This window comes from Acomys russatus, chromosome 27 (genome assembly GCF_903995435.1).
Source record: "Acomys russatus chromosome 27, mAcoRus1.1, whole genome shotgun sequence".
Taxonomy (NCBI): Eukaryota; Metazoa; Chordata; class Mammalia; order Rodentia; family Muridae; genus Acomys; species Acomys russatus.
Genome location: NC_067163.1, coordinates 47409760 through 47430278, shown reverse-complemented (window position 1 = coordinate 47430278; position 20519 = coordinate 47409760). Strand labels below are relative to the sequence as shown.

The 20519-nt window shown below is 36.9% G+C and overlaps 1 protein-coding gene across 7 annotated transcripts in view; it reads left to right on the top strand.

The window, feature by feature from the left end:
• Clcn3 (chloride voltage-gated channel 3) overlaps positions 1–20519 on the top strand; it is a 78743-nt gene that overhangs the window by 33714 nt on the left and 24510 nt on the right. For 4 of the 7 annotated variants that reach the window (XM_051169945.1, XM_051169940.1, XM_051169941.1 and 1 more), the window contains 4 exons: positions 12411–12568; positions 16333–16432; positions 17383–17570; positions 19697–19819. In XM_051169945.1, the coding sequence (XP_051025902.1) occupies positions 12411–12568; positions 16333–16432; positions 17383–17570; positions 19697–19819 (569 nt within the window). Of the gene's footprint in view, positions 1–5121; positions 5177–7384; positions 7462–12410; positions 12569–15149; positions 15175–16332; positions 16433–17382; positions 17571–19696; positions 19820–20519 lie in introns of those variants that run through there. The other 3 variants (XM_051169943.1, XM_051169944.1, XM_051169947.1) reach the window with 2 other exon arrangements.

Sequence of the window (20519 nt, the reverse complement as noted above, 5' to 3'; positions counted from 1 at the left end):
ATAATTTGTCTCTTCCTGTTTTTAATTAGGAAGAAAAAAAACCCCCATGATTTATGATTTTTTTGTATTGCTAGTATTATTCAGTATGATGGCTTTCTTCATTTATGTATGAGGTTTAAGTAGTTTGGGAGTTGATTTCCTTTCTTCTACTAATCCTCTTTCATTGTTTTGATTTTAAAAACTGTTTATTACATTTATTTATTTGTCTGTGTGTTAGGCAGGTGGTCACATGGCATGTGTATGGATGCACTTGTGGAAGTCAGTTCATCCCCTTCCACCATGTGCACTGCTGGTCAGGCTTGTCAGACATTTTTTAATCCGCTGAGCCATCTCACCAGCCCTGGACTGTTTTGTTTTTGGTTTTTGTTTTTTTTTGGTGGGCCTGGAAGGGACAGATTTATTATTCCATTCACTCCATGTAAAAAGCCTTTAAACATTACTCGACTACCTATTGTTTTATTTGCAGTACTTATGAAGCTCTTGTGTTTCTATAAATCATAACTAGATACTGTGGAGCCTGGTGGCAGCTACAGTAGTGGTATTGATAGCTAAAATTCAGTAGAAGAATTTGATTCAGACAGTTTGGCCCTTCCCATCGTAAGACCTCACTGTAGGAGCCTCGAATGACTGGCGCTTTGGTCTGAAGGGCTTACGGCTTCTCTGACAGAGAGAACAAGTCATCAAGGATGTTCATTTCTTGTAACTGCGCTTAGACTGAATTTTCTGTGGCACTTGAGGAGAGGAAGAGACCAGTTTCCTCTTGGCAGGTGTTACTAAGTAGGCCATTTCCCAATGAACAAGGGAATCTGCCAGGCATTTGTGGTGGAGAGAATAGAGTGAATAAATGTTGTGTCAGGACTAAAGAGCTAGTCAGAAAATCATTAGCTCTGTTGCATCAGCACTTACAGACTAGTTTTATTATGAGTAAAAGAAGCAATGGATAGAAGTACATATATTTAAATCTTTTTTCTTACCCAGTTATACTCAATGGATGTGTTTGTGTTTCTTCCCTCCTGAAATCATAGCAGTTCTCCATTTTTTGTACAACTTTTGAAACCTAGGGGTTAAATATATTTTTGTTGTCAAAAGGACATCCTGTAGGCTTCTGATTATAAAAAAAAATGTGTTTGATATCAGTGATGCCTGTTGTACCCCATTATTTGTCTTTAAGCACTGTTATAAAATAGATCTGTTGTCAAATTTATATTGCCCATAGTATTTGAATTTTCAATAAAAATCCAGATCATTCACTAGCTCTAGCTCTGTTTTCTAAAAGTAAACAGCAGACATTTTACTGTGGTTTATTTTAAGTCATTTCATGGTTTATTCTACATCAGAAATGCTTTGTATATTCAAATTTCAGGATGTGAGCAGACTTCTTACCACATTTACTAAGTTTGTAATTCTGATGTTCTTTTTGCATCAAGGTTTCTGCCTTGTGCCTACGTAGGAGACTAGCGACCTAAATTTTTGTTTTTGATTTTTAATTAATATGTATTTACTTTGTAGGTTGTTTTGGTCGTGTGTGTGTGTGTGTGTGTGTGTGTGTGTGTGTGTGTGTGTGTGTGTTTAAGCATGTGTTCCTTCCTTTACAACTCAGACCAAACTTTTTATTTGTTCTGGTGCTGTGTACACAGCATTGTACCAGCAGAGATCAGAAGTGAGTGCTGAACCTGCGTCTACTCTGCATTGGGACTTTATCTACCTTACCTAGCTAAGGCTGCTGCTGCTTACAGTGAGGTGGCAACAGAAGAGAAAACAGTCCATTGAAGTAGGCAGCTGGGTGGCACTGCTGCTGATTAATTGTATGCTTTCTTTGGGGCTTTGTATTAGCTTCTACGCCTTTTCAGTTTAAGTAGTTAAATGTGATTGGATGATTGTATAGATTTTCAGAGCATACACTTCTGTGTTTTATTTATATTGTCGTTGGTGTGGCCACCATCTAACTGATGGCACCTACTAATGGCAGGGCTCTGTGCTCTACGCTTAGCATTCCCCAACCCCTCCTCTATTGGGTTTTAAAACAGTTTCATGTGGTCCAGGGTGGCTTTGAACTTGATATATACTTGAAGATTACCCTGAATGTGTGATCCTCCTGCCTCTACCTCCCACGTACTGGGATTAGAGTTTGTACATGCTAGGCAAATAGCTACCAAGTGAGTCACGTCTCTGGGACTTATGAACCCACAGCACTTACCCTTTCTTCCCTTACTAGCATGACCATTCCTGATCAGTGAGCTCCCAGAGAGAGAGAACAGACATGGCTGGACCTGTTGTTCTCAAGACAGAAGCAACTCTGTGTCAGGAAATACTTAAACATGAATTTCTGCCTCCTTTCTTCCATATGTTCAGTGTCTGTGCTTTTTGTTTGTCTGCTGTGGTAACAATATGTAGTATCAGTGAACATGGCAAGTTCACTCCCACATCTTTGGAAATTGGCCCAGAGGTAATAAATGACAATCTTAGTAAGTAATGGTATGCCTCCGTTTTTTTTTTTTGTGAAAGAATGCCATTTGTTTTTCTGTGATAAAAGCATTGGATTGTTGTTTATGTAACCATGGAATTTATTTCTGAATCTAGTTTTTAAGATTCAGCAGCTTTATTATTATTTTTTCATTTAGTACAGTTCAACAACTACACTTAGAGGGCTAGTAGGATGCATATAAAGACTTTTAATTTATGGAAAAGTAGATAATCTTTATCTATTTTTCTCTAGTTTTGTGTCAACTTTCAGGTTTTAAATGTTAGTCATGTAATTAACCAGTATTTTTTAAAAGATGAAGAAAATAAAAAGTGAAAAATCCGTATGTGCTAAATAGTATCATTTTCTAAACTTCGATTTTATTTAGGTACATATCTGTAAGCTGTGTCAATGAGGAGTGTTGTAGGCTACAAGCAAAAGGGCTTCTAAATATATACCTAGTGGTATGGTTTAATTTGTATAAGTAAAGTAGGCTTTCTGTGATGTCAGATGAATCTTGAACAACCAGAGGGTGAAAGTGGGAGTGGGTTTTGGAATATGTATTCTGAGAGCCAAACACTATCTATGGAGCAGGACATGGTGGTGCACACCTTTAATCCCAGCACTTGGGAAGCAGAGGCAGGCAGATCTCTGAGTTTGAGGCCAGCCTGGTCTACAAAGCAAGTAAAACAGTCAAGGCTACACAGAGAAACCCCGTCTTGAAAAAACAAAAACAAAACACTGTTATTATAATATTTTCTGTCTCTGTATATGTGTGTGTGTGTATGTGTGTGTAGGTTAGAGTTGATATTGAAAATCTTCCTTGATACTGTTTTACCTTATTATTTGAGGCAGGGTCTTAAAGTTAGACCAGAGCTAACAACAGATAAGGCTAGTATGAACTCTCTAATCTCTAATCACCTCGAACCCACAGCACTTTTTTTGTAGCAGTTTAAGTAATACAGGAGAAAGTGATGAGGAGCCTGGAACTAAAGCCGAGAGTTCCCATAGTGACTGTTATGGATAGGGTTAGAGCAGCTGTCCACAGGCCTAGTGCGCTTGCTCTTGTTTAATAGAAGCCATTGGCTAATCACTCGGAACCTACTCTTGATACAAAGCTGTTACCATACACTAAATATTATACCAAGCATGAAATTACTTTTTTGACCCTGTGAATACAATAGCAGTGACTTTGGGTACATACTAGTAGTTTTCATTGTTTTCTGGCACGAGCTAGTTAATAGGGTCTCACCTTTACATGGAAAGATGTTTTAATTCTCATGTGGCTCACTTGGTATACTTTTTCATTTGTCACCTATGCTTTGGTGTTACATCTGTTTGTCTAACTCAAGGTCACAAGACTCATGTTGTCTTCTTAGGGTTTCATAGTTTTAGCTAACCTTAACTTTTGATTTTGGATCAGTGTGCGTGTTCTTACGTATGTGTGATTGGGGTCTCGTTTCATTCTTTTGGGTGGTTACCCATTCTCAGCATCACTTGTTGAAAAGATCTTTCTCTATTAGAAATATACTTTTTAATGAACAGTTAAATTTTCTACAGATCAGTATTAGAGTGCAAATTATTAGCAAGTAATGCATTTTATTTCCATGGGTGTCTGAGTGTTATAAAGTTCTGTGGCTGTAGAAGAATGAAGTGAAGCCAAAGGCCCTCTTTCTACAGCTAATTGGAGAAGTCACTTGCAAGCCAGTTTACAGTTCATTAACTGAGCAGTTTTTCTACTAAGTGAAGTCTTTCAGTGTTTTTGATATTTGAACTGTGAAATTGTCACTATGTTGGTGATCATACTCTTAAGTGATTTGATTTTGTATACATATTAGCATAATTATTATTAGTTAAAAATTTGAAAATCAGAACCCTTACCCAGATCTAGCCAATGGACAGGACATTCTCCACAGTTGAGTGGAGAGTGGGGTCTGACTTTCACACGAACTCTGGTGCCCCATATTTGACCATGTCCCCTGGATGGGGAGACCTGGTGGCACTCAGAGGAAGGATAGCAGGCTACTAAGAAGAGACTTGATACCCTATGAGCATACAGAAGGGGAAGAGGTCCCCCTCAGTCACAGTCATAGGGGAGGGGAGTAAGGGGAAAATGGGAGGGAGGGAGGAATGGATATAAGGGATGGGGTGACAATTGATGTAATATGAATAAATTAATAAAATATATTAAAAAATAAAAGGAATAAACAACAACATAAAAATTTGAAAATCCCTCACCACTACCTCTAAAGTTCAATAACTCCTTTCCTTAATGTAGAAGATACTTTTTTCCTTCCCATCTCTTTTGCATATTGTCAGTGTTTTGAGCTAAGATTAAGACTATATGACTTGATCATATTTGAATAAAATATATGCATTTTGATGAAGTTTTAGATACAATTATTTGAACAGAAACTAAAGCTTGTGTTTTTGTTATTTCCTCTTACCTGTCAAATATTAAGCTTTCTCATTATTTACCTGCTCTTAGTCTATACACTCACCTCTAAGCTAAGAATGGCTGACAAAACCAACTCGGGGGCTAAGAGCTTAATAAGTAACGCGTGCTGATTCACAAAGCTAATAGGTAGCAAAGCTGGAATTTGACTCTTTCAAACCTTCTAACACCAAAGTGCATTAAGGTCCTGGGATTTCTTTTCTAGGCTCCTCTGAAGGAAAATAATTTGTCCAGACTTTCTTGTTACTGCGTTTTAACTGGTAGGTAACTGTAAGTAGACATTAGATTGGCAGGCACAGATACCTAGTGGTCAAACCTTGAGATAAATGTTTGTTTGTTTATGGTAGTGGGGAGGGGGACTGGTCTTAAGTTTGAGAGCTAACAGACTTTCAGATCATACTTTCATGTAGTTTAACATCTTAGAATCCAAGTAGCGGGAGCCAGCTTATGTCTTTTTGATAGTTTAGCTGTTTAAGTGAATTGGTTTCATTTGTTGTATCAGTGTATCTGACTATATGTCCAGCAGCTTTTTTGTTTGTTTGTTTTTGTTTTTTGAGACAGGGTTTCTCTGTGTAGCCTTGGTTGTCCTAGACTCACTTTGTAGACCAGGATGGCCTTGAACTCACAGAGATCCACCTGCCTCGGCCTCCCGAGTGCTGGGATTAAAGGTGTGCACCACCACCACCCAGCCCCAGCAGCTTTTTTTTTTTTTTTTGATGGATCCTTCCTTCTTTCCCTTTCTCCCTCCTCTCTCTTTCTCCCTTCTTTCTCTTTTTTCCCTCCCTTCTTTACTTCTCTCCCTCAGAGAGGTCAAATCCAATGTCTGATGCTTGGTACACAAGCTGCACTTTATCCTATATTCTTTTTTCTTGGCTGAAGTATACCTGATAGATCTCATTAAGACCACATAATTCACAGGGTAGACGTTTTCTTTAAAAAGCTTGAGATAAGTTGCCAGAAGAGAAGTGAAGGGAGTCTAAGTGGGCAAAATCAATATGTATCTGTGTACAAATAATGTCCCTGTGATGAGGATAGTTACTTGATTATTGAATCATTTTAAGTTTGGAGGTATACCTGATTATTAAGAATGAATATTTGGTAGTGAGCTTTGAAAAGAGGCACAAGAAAAAGTTGAAACTAATAGGAAAAGATGCCCAAGGGGGAAAAATATAATTCAGATACTGTTTTCAATGGTTAAGTTATCTAAATGTTTAAGATATAGTGCATGATGGGAAAACAATTCATCAGAAGTGAGGTGTGTGCAAATTTAATGACATGACTTTCAGGAAGCATGGCTGATAAGTACTCTTGCAGGAAGTGGAAAGGACTGAGACCAATCACTAGTCTATTGAGACTCTCTTGCTTACTTGGTTCTCTCCTCTTGTTTACTTGGTTCTCTCCCATTCTTTCCACGGCAAATCTCAAATAGTAGGGCAAAATGGGTTGTATGGGTTCTGCCAGAAATTCTACCTTTCCTTACAGACTTTTGAAATCTATCTCTTATGCTCAAAACTATTTGCTTTTATGATTGTTCTCTTTTGCATGGGTTTCAGAATTCTTATATATATAATTAATTTTTTTTGTTTCAGAATTATTCTTATTTTGAAACTTTTTAAAATCATTTTTTATGTTTATAGCAGCTTTTTAAGTTTTCCCTTTTTTACATATACATTTATGTTATTACACACATATAATAAACTACATGCAGTAAAAAGAACCATGAAAAAAATCAGGAATTATAGAAATGTTACATTCATAGTGTTTTGGCTATTTGTATTTGGCAAACTTGAAGAAAACATCTTTCCTATCTTCTTATTTTGAAACTTAAATAATACTGAATAAAGCATTATTTATTTTTATTTTATAATGTATGAGTCTTTTGCATAGAGGTATATGTATGCAGCACATGTGTACAATGCCTGTGGAAGGAAGAAGAGAGTTTCATAACCTGTGGAACTGGATTTACAGATGGCTGTGAGCGCTTATGTGCATGCTGGGACTGAAACTCGCTTTTCTGCAAGAGTAGCAAGTGCTTTTCACTGCTGAGCCATCTTCTCCAGCACCAATAATACTGAGTCTTTTTATGTTTTACTTTTTTCCTGCTAACACATGACTCTAATGGTCAGCGGAAGTTTGTGGACAGGATAAGGAAATAAAGTCACGGAATTTCATTCATAGCTCCGAAAGATATTCTCTGACATCTCCATTGCTGTCTCTACAGATAAGCAAATGAGGGCAGCATTTGTACTGAGAAATGACATCCTGCCCGTTTAGGTTAATAAAATCCAATTTTGAGAGGCAATTTTTGTAGACAACAAAGAAAGGCGTAATCAAGGAAGTAATGGTCTGACTGTTTCTATTTTAACCTTGAAGACCTCTTTATTTTCCAGAGCTTATTTGTATTTACCAATTTTAGAAAAGCCATATTATCATTTCTGTATTAACTAACTCTTGAAATACTGTTTTAGTATAAAAGAAGTGTACCCTAAGTGTAAGAGAACTTCAAGAGAACTTGTCTACTTCATGTGTAAGATGACGTTGAAAGGTAAAGTTGGTTAATCTGTTGCTTACTAAAAAAATTAATAGCATGTAATTGATTTCTGTTTATCTCACTTTTGCTTATGCGAATAAAGCCTGATATATATCTGGATGCTATGGACTGTATACAGAGAAGTGATTCATTTGAAATGTTTGACAACTGTTGCTAGAATTAGGAAATAGACCTTGAAGGCTACTCCACTTGAGTGTATATGCATCGCTATGATATATTAGAGTAGACTAAAGTTTCTGTCTTTTCCTCTTCTTTTTTACAACTTAGATTTTGTGTGTATGTGTGTGTCTGGTGGCACAAAGTATTAAGTATTAAACTTCTTGAAAATTTCTGAATTTTAGAAATCTTGATTCGTTGCATAGTTTTGTGAATTGACAAGTTAGAATAGTGTCTATAAAGTAATTACTTGAAAGTCACTAAACTTAAAACATATGAATGATATATGTTTGTTGTGTTCCTATTTCATAAAAATGAGCAATCTTTTTACTTCCCAGTTCACAAGTGTATTAGAGAAATATATGTTCCATATGTATATCTCCATGATACAAATGGTCTAAAAATGCTCTTCATGGTTCTGATGTATTATTGTACATGTATTTTGAAGGGTATATAAGTTCTGATTTTTGCACAGAAAAGTAGTGAAATCAGAAGTCTTTTGCCCTTTAGCGCCATTCAGATAAGGGCAACACAGGGGACAAAAGTATTGGGGCTTGTAGAACATTTAATAGTGACTTGTCCACGTGTGAGGTTTGTGTGTAGTGTATGTATCTGTGTGCGCGCAACTGCATGCGGAGGCCAGAGGTTGATTCACAGTGTCTTCCTCAATTACTCTTTACCTCATTGTCCATTAAAGATTTGTTTTTATTTTATATTTCATGTGTGTGTGTGTGTGTGTGTGTGTGTGTGTGTGTGTGTGTGTGTGTGTGTGTGAATTGTGTGGCCACCTGCAGAAGCCAAAAAAGGGCATTTGAATCCCCTCAATGTATAGTTACAGGTATTTTCCTGGGACGCAAACTTGGGTCCTTTGGAAGAGCAGCAAGTGCTTTTGTACCTTTGCTTTATCTCCCCAGTTGTCTGTCGTCTTCCTCCTCTCGTCTTCCTTTTCCTTTTTTGAATTTGAGAGACAGGGACTCTCACTAAACTTGACTTTGAGCTTGCTAACTGGGTAGAATGACTGGCCAGCAAGCTCCAGGGATCCTCTTGTCTTCTCTAACATTTCACTACTGTGTCAGGGATTCATGCTTACAAGCACTTCACTGACTGAGCCAGCCTTATCTCTGTAGTAACTTCTTGACAGTAACTTCAGGGCTGAGGGCATGGTTTAATGGCACACCTACTGTGCATGGTCCTCAGCATTGAAGAATTTTCAGACTTATAGAGGTGAAGATTAATACAAAAGATCTTCCGTTCTTTTTCTGAATTTCTAAAATATTATCATTTTATCACATTAGTTTTGTCTTTTGCTCTTTGCCTTTGTATTAAATATGCCATGTTATATAAAAGTGACATTTTTTATAAATGTAATAAATGTATAAATATACTATATATATACTATATATAATTATGTTAAGAGTAAAATTTAGAAAAGTACATGTTTTTCTCAGATAAAGAAGTCTATCTGTATATAATATATTATGATTTTCTAAAAATCATAATCGACATTGGTATAGACTCTTACTTGATCTAGACATTTTTCAGTAGGCCAGCGGCCTTGCTATATTTTCCTGGTCATGATCTAATCCTAAAGCACATCTTATAGTTAGTTGCCATGTCTCTTTTAGTGCAGGGCAGTTTGTTGCACAATTAAAAAAAAATAACTTGTTTTTATTTTATGTGCATTGGTGTTTTGCCTGCATGTACATCTGTGTGAGGGTGTCAGATCCTGGAGTTACAGACAGTTGTGAGCTGCCATGTGGGTGCTGGGAATTGAACTCGGGTCCTTTAGAAGAGCAGTCAGTGCTCTTAACCACTGAGCCATCTCTCCAGCCCTTGTTGCTCATTCTTAACCTTCTATGATTTTGGCATTTTGAGAGGTGCTTGTGTGTTTGAGACAAGCTCTTTCTATGTATTCTGACTGTCCTGGAACTTACTATTAAAAGCAACCAGGCTGGCCTCAAACTCACAGAGCTTCAACTACCTCTGCCTTTCTAGTGCTGAGATTAAAACCATGCCCCACCACGGTGCAGTTTGAAAAATAAAATAAGCCCTTATTTTGCAGAATTTCCTTAACTTGGGTGTATTTGGTTGGTTCTTGTGAGAGTATCTTTCTTCATTTTTGCTTAAAGTGCCACAAAGTACTGCTCATTGTTCAGAAAGACACAGGGGTTCTTGGCACTTTCTTCCAAAACTATTTCTAGTTTACTAATTTTACTGTTAGTATGTAAAAGGCAAAGTAAATATTCTTATATTTGTCAAGGTACCATAAATGCTTTTATAATTATAATAATTGACATTTTCTTCTGAAAATATATTTAAAATTTTAAATATGCTTTGGGTCTGTTTTATGTAAATGAATGTGAACATTGCAGTGAAGGGATTGTTTCTTTAAAGTGCCAGCCAATACCAGTAAATTGTTTATTCCCGGAGCACTTTTGCCAGAGTACCGAATCCATATACTGTTCTCTTTGTAGGCGTGTAGCACGTTCTTAAGGCAACCATCCTAATGTATTCATCAGGGAGGAGGAAAAGCCGTGTTTCTAGGCCTTGGCATATTGAGGGAAACAGTTTGCAACCCACAGTGTATTTCAGTGGTTTGTGTCTTAGCAGTGGGTCAGCATGGACGCTCCTTGTTGCTCTTAATTCTCTGCTCTCCAGCTTATGTGGGAAGACCGACCTCTTGTTGACATCCAGGGAAGCTTTTCTTACTGCCTCGGGGAGATTTCTGCTCCTAGCTTTTTTTTAATTTTATTTTATTTTTATTTTTTTATTAATTTATTCTTGTTACATCTCAATGGTTATCCCCTCCCTTGTATCCTCCCATTCTTCCCTCCCTCCCATTTTCCCATTATTCCCCTCCCCTATGAATGTTCCTGAGGGGGATTTCCTCCCCCTGCATATGCTCATATGATAATTTTTGATGATATGTCTGTGATTATTTATCTCTACATAAAAGGGAATGAGTCCATTTAAAACAGAAAATCAGCAAAGCAAAGGTCATCTAGGAAATTTGCTTATTCCTTAAAAGCCAGGGAAAAAGAAATAGGTTTCATTTTTATTTTTTGTTTCTATTTATTTCAAATTTATTTTTTGGTACAAAGTCTGTAGATTTAAGGGTTGGCAAATTGTTGCCATGTGACAAATCTTACCCTTCATCTCTTTCTTTTCTTTGTTTTGTTTGTTTGTTTTTTGAAACAGGGTTTCTCCATATAGTCTTGGCTGTCTTGAAACTCTGTAGACCAGGCTGGCCTCTAACTCACAGTGATCCCACCTGCCTCTGCCTCCGGAGTGCTGGTATTAAAGGTGTGCGCCACCACTGCCTGGCTCTTTCCTTCTTTTTTTAAAGTTTTTTTTTTTTTTTTTTTAAACCTGTTTCTTAAACTGTCCGAAGGCTTTCATATTCAGCCACCAATGCATTTCTGTACCTCACTGTGTGGCACGATGGCAGAGCTAAGTAGCTGTAACTCAGTGGCCACCATTGTAAAATACCCTCTAGCTACTGGCTGACATTTGTATCAGATTATACACATTTAGGCATTCATATTTTGTTTTCTGTAACACATTTTAGGAAATTCTACCCATACTGCTCAAATTTTAATTTTTTCAAGGATTGTACAGATAGAAGCTTCTAGAACAATTCCTACTAGTGAACTGGCTGATTTGATACTATGTGCATATTTTAGTGACTATTCTATTGCTGTGAAGAGACACCATGACCAATGCAGCTCTTAAAAAAGAAAGCATTTAATTAGGTCTTGCTTATAGTTTCATAGGGTTAGTCTGTTATCTTGTGGAAAGTAGATAGGCATGACACTGCAGCAGTAGCTGAGAGCTGAGAGCTCTATAGTTAGTAGGCACTTGCAAGGGCCCTGGTGGTAGAAGGAAGGGGAGGTGGGGAACTGGGTTTTGCCAGGTCTTTGAAATGTCAAAGCTTACCCAGAGACACATCTCTGCCAGTAAGGACACACCTACTCCAATATGAACACACCTCCTAACCCTTCCACATAGTTCTGATGGGGACTAAGTATGCAGTTATTAAGGGCATGCTCATTCAAACCACCACAGTCTGTATTAGTAGCTTTTCTCGTCCCAAAGGAAAGGTTTATATTTAATTTATGAACTTTCTGTCAAGGTCTCTTTTTACATAGCTGGCAGATCAGTGCATTAAAATACTTTAACATTTTGTGTTTTATTTAATGTATTATATTGAACTTAATTTCATATTTACAGGCTATCTGTATTTTTCCAATTCCCCAGTTAACCTTCTTTAGATTTGTTTACTCATAAAATATATAGAAATATGTGTCAAAGACTTATTTAACCTAATGAAGGACTCAGCTTGATGACAAAACTGATTCAGAGAAGTGTGAGAGAGAAATGAATGTAGCTTGTTCTGGAAAGACATAAAACAACAAAAAAACCTTCACAGTTCTGACTTACCTTTCTTACTGGAGGCAACTAATTACATTCTATCAGATGAAAACCATTTTCAGTTTATGACTTTTCACAAGCTGTCTTCTAACTTTATGGAGTCTTTTTTGTGTTCAGTGGTAAGTGGTATAGATTCACAGAAAGCTCTCTTGGCCAGAATATTAGGTGATCATTAGGCTGCTTGCTACTATAGCTTTGTAAGGTCATGAATATTCCTTTTTCTTATTTCTAATTTGGATAATCAACTTTCCTCTATTTTTCAATGATTTTTGTCATGACATTTGCAATTTACCAATTTGTAAAGAAGTTGCAAAACTCACTGTTATAAAATAAACTCTTCTCCTTTTGTGCTGCAGGAACTCATTATACAATGACAAATGGAGGCAGCGTCAATAGCTCGACCCACCTGCTGGATCTTCTCGACGAGCCCATCCCAGGTGTGGGCACATATGATGATTTCCACACTATTGACTGGGTGCGAGAGAAGTGTAAAGACAGGGAAAGGCACAGACGTGTAAGTGTTTCCAGCATTTTATGAAAATAGTACAAAATGGATCATTTAAAATTATATTTCTGCCAGTGACCTCAGGCCACCAAAATGTTATACATTAAAATGTCATATATGGTACATTTCCCCCCTTTGTCTTGGTGTTTCCTCTTTTAGTTCTTTTATACCCTGTGTTTTTCTGGACAGGGTTTGTGGTAGTTTAAAAACAAAACAAAACAACAACAACAAAAAAATAGAATTAGATAAATTAAGATGGAAAGGGAGAAATGCAGTGTAAGAATTGGGTGAAGACAGGCCAGGCTTAATGAGGCCACCAAGACTTTTGCTTTCAGCCTCTCAGCAGCTAAAGCAACAGGAGCTCTGTTGCATAAGTCTAGTGGAGAGGAAGATAACATGCAGAGAAAAAAGTCGTTTTGTAGTATTTTGCCTTTTTTAAAAAACATTTCATTTTCCAGTAATAAATGCTGAGATATTTCTCAAATTGGATCCTGGATAAAGTTTTTTTTTGTGTGTGTTCATAATAAGCCACTGAATTTCCTTTTTTAAGGGAAAATGGAAAGGGAATTAGGCATGGTAGTACATGCCTATAGTCCAGCAAGCAACAGGCTGAGTGCAGGAGCCCAGTGTAGGCTAAATAGCAAGACCCTATCTCAAACAAAACAACCCCCAAACCCAAAACCCCACAGGGTAGTGAATGCATGCTGGTATAATTGAAAACATACTTTTTCAAAAAGAGGTAGAAAAATTACTTGAAATAAAAATTCCAACTTTCCAAGCCTCTTTATTTATTTACCTATTTGTTTGTTTATTTGCAGTATCTGAAATTTGCTTTCAAAATAAGCTTACCTAAATTAGTTGTAACCTTTTGTATCAATGTCTATTTTTATGTGAAGCATGAGCTCACAGTAGCTAATGTTGTGTATGAAAGTTCAGATTGTTAGATGCTCTTGGCCTGAGGGCATAACTGAAAATTAGCACGTGAACTCAATGTTCCCATCCAGTGTTTCTTCCCCACCCCACTCAAATGCCTTTGAACCTTAGAAAATATTGAGGATCCTTTGTTTATATGAGTTAATATTTCCCAATTAAGTGCTAGAATTTAGAACATTTAAAAGTACTAGTTCACTTAAAAAGTATAACCACAAACCTATAATTTGTAAAGTAACTAATAGTAAATAAAATAGTACATTTTCCAAAATAAATATTTACAGAGTAATTTTTTAAAAAATCCTCATGATTGCCTGGCTTAATAATGGATTCTCATACCTCATAATGGATATCTCATATTCCCATAATAATGGAGTCTCATAGCTGCTTTTGTATTCTAATTTTAAAAAAGATTTATTATTTTATGTATATGAGTATACTGTCTTTATGCACATCAGAAGAGGGCACCAGATCATATTACAGATGGTTGTGAGCCACACTGTGGTTGCTGGGACTTGAACTCGGGACCTCTGAAGAGCTCTTAACAGCTGAGCCATCTCTCTAGCCCCTGCTTTTTATATTCTCTTGTTATGTTTTGTTGTATAAAGAATAAAAAGAAAATCCAGCATCACACAGTTGTAGTTTGAAAAGCTATGAGCATTTCAATAGCCCTTTTAGATTATTGTAGCTATTTTCTGATAGGATAAAAGAGCAAGTGGTAGGTTCTAAAAGACCAGCTGTAGTGCATTCTGACATTGTCTTAACCAGCACTGCCTCTGGTTACATTAAAATCCATCACTTTACCTTGAACCTTGGGGATACACTTTCTTTTCTTTTCTTTCTTTCTTTCCTTCTTTCTTTTTAGATTTTTAAATTTACTTATGTATACAGTGTTTTGTCTGCATGCACACCAGATCTCGTTACAGATAGTTGTGAGCCATCATGTGGTTGCTGGGTATTGAGCTCAGGACCTCTTAACCTTTGAGCCTTCTCTCCAACCCCGGGGATACACTTTCTTATTATTAAGGAAATATTATTTTGTTGATCTCAATGGATTGTCAGATGTAGGCAGTAGTGGTTGGTTGGTGGGTTAGTTGGTTGGGTTTTGTCTTGGGAATTTAACTCAATATATATACAGTCTTATTGTGTTGGAAATAGTTTCTCTTGCAGAGCTCCAGGGGGGTTCATGGGCCTTCCAGGTTATCTGTGGATTTCTTTTAACAACCTTTTTTTTTTTTTTTAAAGCTCATATTGATACTTTTTATTAGGGGAATAGGTATCATAATACAAGTATCAGAAAATAGCCACTGAATAAAAACAATTTATTTGTTTTACAGGTAGCATCATCAGTCTTTTTTTTTTTTTTTTTTAAAGAGAAGTCTTTATATGCAATACAGTTTATTTGACCAATACTATATTGGCGAACATTTAGGTGATTTCCATGTTTTTGTAGATTGGTGATGAATCAACACTGTTGCCCACAGTCTTCTACACTGAAAACACCCTAGCAAGTGTTTATCAAATGACCATTGTGTGGGAACAGAACAACAAAAAGAATGGCAGAGACTGTCTGAAAATGACTTAATGTTATCTTTTTAAAATGTGTTTATTTTTTTATTAAGGAAAAGCAAAATGGAATTTAGTGACTGTTTTTAAGACATGCCCTACTTCCAGTTCTAAAAGTGGTTGGTATCTGTGTTTGGATGCTTCTGTTTGAAACAAACATAATTTCCTTATTCACCTTGGAATTTATTATCTTTTTAATTGGTTCTTGTGGCTTTTGAATAGATGATCCACTTGAAATAGATTAGGTCATTGGATTCCCACTGTAGCTCTCCTACAGGATAGTTGAACATTGAGGCCCTAGATGGACAATAAAGCTTCTTAAAGTTAAGCTGTGAGCAGGACAAAAAGAAGCTAGTGAGATGGGCTTAGAAGCACAGACAGGCACGCTGTGCCATACTTAATGAGGGGAGATTGACATCAAATCTTGTTGATCTCCTACTGCCTATATACACAGTCAGTTGAGGCCATTTTTTTTTTTTTTTTTTTTTTTTTTTTTCTTTTTTCTTCCTGGCTTGCATAGTGACAGAAGAGTCTTGGGCTGTTACAAGTGGGATTAGAACTCTACATCTGTGTGTTCATAGTTCTATCCCCTTGGGGGTGTGTCTCTGACTATGTGACTCAAATGTTTTTTATGAGCAGCTTATGTTCAATTAGTTTTAACTTAAAAGAATTATTTATTTATTTATTTACTATTTATACACTATTCTGCCACATGTGTACCTGCAGGCCAGAAGAGGGCACCAGATCTCATTCCAGATGGTTGGGAGCCACCATGTGGTGGCTGGGAACTGAACTCAGGACCTTTGGAAGAACAGACGGTGCTCTTAACCTCTGAGCCATCTCTCCAGCCCCTAGTTTTAACTTTTAAAAACTTTTACTTAAGTACTGAAGCCAGATGTTTACCTATGTTATCTGACTTCTGATGTGTAGCTGTTGAGGTCTGAATTGGATATAGTTTGAAACAGTCTAGGTCAGATGTGCATATGGCTATGGGCCTGTCACACCCAAATCGAGAGGTTCTTAGTCTAGGTCAGATGTGCATATGGCTATGGGCCCGTCACACCCAAACCGAGAGGTTCATAGTAAATGCAGATCTCTGCATGGTGCTTGTTCTCTGGCTCTTAGGTACAACCGTCCTGACAGAGGGATTTTTGTCCCAAGTTTGCTTTGTTATCATTTAATTTACAGGGTACTTTCTGTGTTGTGATAACTTGACAAAATTAGACTCACAAATTGTAGAAATACAGTTTTAAAAGTGAACATATTTCTAATTTCAGATCAACAGTAAAAAAAAAGAGTCAGCATGGGAAATGACAAAAAGTCTTTATGATGCCTGGTCAGGATGGCTTGTAGTTACACTGACAGGACTGGCATCAGGTAAGGAAAAAAGATTAAGGCAAACCTTTGTTTCTTGTGTTTTAGTGTCATAGCCAATAGCTAATACTTGTTGTGCAGTATTCTAGCGGCTCTGCATGTATTTAAGACTCATGACAATCTCCATCATTAACATTGTCATACCGTGATACAGATGAGGGACTAAAGCACAAGAGACGTTACGTGGCTTGGCTGCAGCCTCATAGCCATAGGTGGCTGGTACATGGTCTGTTCTTGTAGCACTTCACTTTCCAGTGTGGCTGTCAAGTCCCTACAGAGAAGAGTTGAACAACTAGCCAGTAATAGTCTGAGTACCACTAGGGGTAGCTTTTTTTAAAAAATTTATTCATTATGTGTACAATGAACTGTCTGCACGTCTGCCTGCGCACCAGAAGAGGGCACCACATCGCGTAACAGATGGTTGGGAGCCACCATGTGGTTGCTGGGAATTGAACTCAGGCCCTTGGAAAGAGCTCTGAGCCATCTCTCCAGCCCCCTAGCGGTAGTTCTAATCACTCTCAGTCTCCACCATGAAAGACAGAAAACAGGAAAAAGTAAGTTACTTGTGCAGAATAGAGAGAAGTTTAGGATGGAAACATGTTAAATTAATGGTTCTCATTTCAGTTGCCAGAGTAGTGACACTCTTGTCAAGTAGCTGTTTTTTAAAAACTGTTGTAGTGTTTTTAAAATAACTTTTTCTCTTTTTAAAATTTCAATTAATTTTAATGATCTGAGTCAGTTTCAATGACAAAGAATATCAATTTTATTTTAAAATAGAGCTATTTACAATTTTTATAACTAATACATGTATACTTAAAATCAAATTTAGATAATAGTTTCTAATTGACCCTTTATTGATAGGATATTTTTGCTTTTTGCTAATTTCTTAACTAGATAGTCTCAACTCTCCCTAAATAGACAGATTTTGGACCATTTCCAATGTATTCTTACAGGAGCACTAGCTGGATTAATAGACATTGCTGCTGACTGGATGACTGACCTGAAGGAGGGCATTTGCCTCAGTGCATTGTGGTACAACCATGAACAGTGTTGTTGGGGGTCTAATGAAACAACATTTGAAGAGAGGGATAAATGTCCACAGTGGAAAACATGGGCAGAGTTAATCATAGGTCAAGCAGAGGTAAGTCTTTGCGCAAGAGTTAGTCACTGATACAGATAAATATGTCCACTTCCTTTATTTATAGAATCTACCACATATTAGGTCATTGTAACCTGCATAAAGGTCTGTAGCTGAGGCACGGAAAATATATAAATACAGTGAGAACAAGTACAGGTTATTTCATGTAGCTTTTGTGTTATTTAATGCATAATTATGTGAGTCATGCGGCTTATGATGTAGATTTATACAAGCTGTAACGGAAAGTGTATAGTTACTGCAACAGGAGCTACGTAAAGCTAATATAAAGTTATTAAAGCGGAATGACACATGTCACTAAGATTAGAAAATATGAATTATAGAAGTGCAAGATATACTTTATAAAAATCAGCTTCTTAGGGTTCAGATACTTCAAGGAAATTCATACATTTTTATTTTTTGGCTTTTATTTATATGTTTTTAAAGATATTTTTAGCTGGTTGTGGTGGTGCACACCCTTAATCCCAGCACTCAGGAGGCAGAGGTAGGCAGATCTCTGTGAGCATGAGGCCAACCTGGTCTACAGAGTATGTCCAGGACAGCTAGGGCCATTATACAGAGAAACTCTGTCTCTAAAATCCAAAAGAAAAAAAAAGATATATTTTTAATTAAAAGAGAATTACATCCTTCTCCCTCCCCCTTCCTCCCTTCATCACTACACAGGTACTCTCTTTGCAACTCCTCCTATGCCCTTCTTGCTCTTAAACTGGCAGTCTATTTTTTCTTCTATTATTATCACATACATATGTGTACCTTTACATGTGTTTATATGCATAAATATTTAAATGCATTATGCTGAATGCATTTTTGTTTGTATATGTTTTCAGGGCTGGCATTTTTATTGAATAACTAGTAAGGGGGCTTCTCCTTGAAATAGGCTAACGCTCCCTCCCCCATCTATCGTTAGTTCCTGTAGTGCTTCCTGTAGGGGCGGGGCCTGTAATATTTTCTCCCCTTCCACATCTATGGGTCTGCTGATAGTGCATTGTTCTGGTCTTGCTTATGCTGCTTGTTTCTAGGAGATACTATTTTAAGACAGACTTCCTGGTATTTTGGTTCCAAAAATGTTTCTCCTCCTGTCCTCTGAGCCATAGATGCAGGAGGTGTGGTGTAGATGTGTCTGGGCTCTGTTGAATCAACACTGATCAACAATTCCTTGATCTCTGCATTATGTCCAGTTCTGGTTTTCTGAGATGGTCTCCACTGCTAGGAAAGGTGCTTCTCAAACAAAAGCAGTTAGCAGGCCTTGACTGGAACTTGGCTTATGTATTTATTTGTAAGTGGTAGAATGTCATATGTTCTTCTGTGGGAGTATAATATCCAAACTGTAATGATGTTCTATAATAAAGCTTAAAAGTATGATATTAGATATATTTTATATATTCACATATGGATATACTTTACACATTTTTGTTATAGCCGAAGTTTAGGTTGAAAGAATATGTTTTGGTATTAATGTTCCATGTGTTGTTTATTACCTTGCTGAATTGGAGTCAGTTTAATGATCTTCAGGAGAATTGAAACAGAATGAAATCTGAGTACCAGGGACTGGAGCCATGGTTCAGTAGTTAAGAGTGGTCACTGCTCTTTCAGAGAACCAGAGTTCAGTTCTTACCACCACATGGAAGCTCACAACTGCAGCTCCATCTCCAGCGAGTCACATTGCCCTTTCAGTACTCTGTGGGCTTCTGCATGCATGTGGGTCAGTAAATTCACACAGCAAACACACACACACACACACAGAAGTCTACAAAGGAAAGGAAATAAACCAAGGGCCAACACAATTTTATCTCCACCAACAATTTCTAAAACATTTGTGGGTAGGCATAGATCAATGTGTAACTAGCATGTCTATGTAACAAGACTAGGACATTTACCAGATGGGAATACGTTTTTGGATTCTACTTTACCTTGTTCATATAAAGCTTTTATTGTGTAAGTAAACCAAGAGACTTTTAGAACTCAGTCTGGGCAGCATATCTAAATCCCAAATTTATAAATACCAATTAACAGTAATGATATGTTTTACATAAGTTTCTTATGTGACAGGCACTTGAATTAGTGGTGCACTGTAAATCATGTTCAGACTCTGAGCTGTTTTTGCTTTTTAGGGTCCGGGGTCTTATATCATGAACTACATAATGTACATCTTTTGGGCTTTGAGTTTTGCCTTTCTTGCAGTTTCCTTGGTGAAAGTATTTGCTCCATATGCCTGTGGCTCTGGAATTCCAGAGGTAAGCCATTTAATGTTCATTAAATGATAATTGTATGCAACTTTTTGTCTTTAGAAATTGTATGTTTTAAGAAAATATCTTTTTTTTTTTTTTTTTTTGCTAACATGAAAAAGAAAATTAAAAACATAGAAGCTGGGGGCTAGAGAGATCTGTAATACAGAGGTTGGTCATCCTCCCTCCCCCCGCCCCTGCGCTCACATCCTCCCCCCCAACCTCATGTGCACAAGCCTTCCCACCAGTAATATGTAGCTCATGAGTAAGCAAATTAAGTTTAAACAACAAACAGTTCAGAAGTGTTTTCTGGCCTAAAGTTCTTGAATAGATTAGTTGATGTTTTGCTGTTTGGCTCCGATTGTAATGTATTCTTTTCTTTCTAAGACCGTTGACTAGATTAAATAAGCTAATGACTCATAAATTTGGTTATTTTATATTCTAAGAAAATAATTTGACTGCAGTAGGTCAGTAGGATAGATATTTGCCTTTAATTTCATCAGTAGTAAGTTAAAAGAGAATAACACTTAGGCTTGAATTTATTTATTTCTATTTTTAATTCTTTTTAAATTAGTGTTTTCTAACATCTTTTAAAAATAAATTGTGTTTTTTAAATGCTGTGTGGGTAAAGATGTCTTTAATGAGGATTCAATACCTGCTGTTGTTACTGGTTGTCATCTGTCCTCTGTGGTATAGGTAAGAACATCCC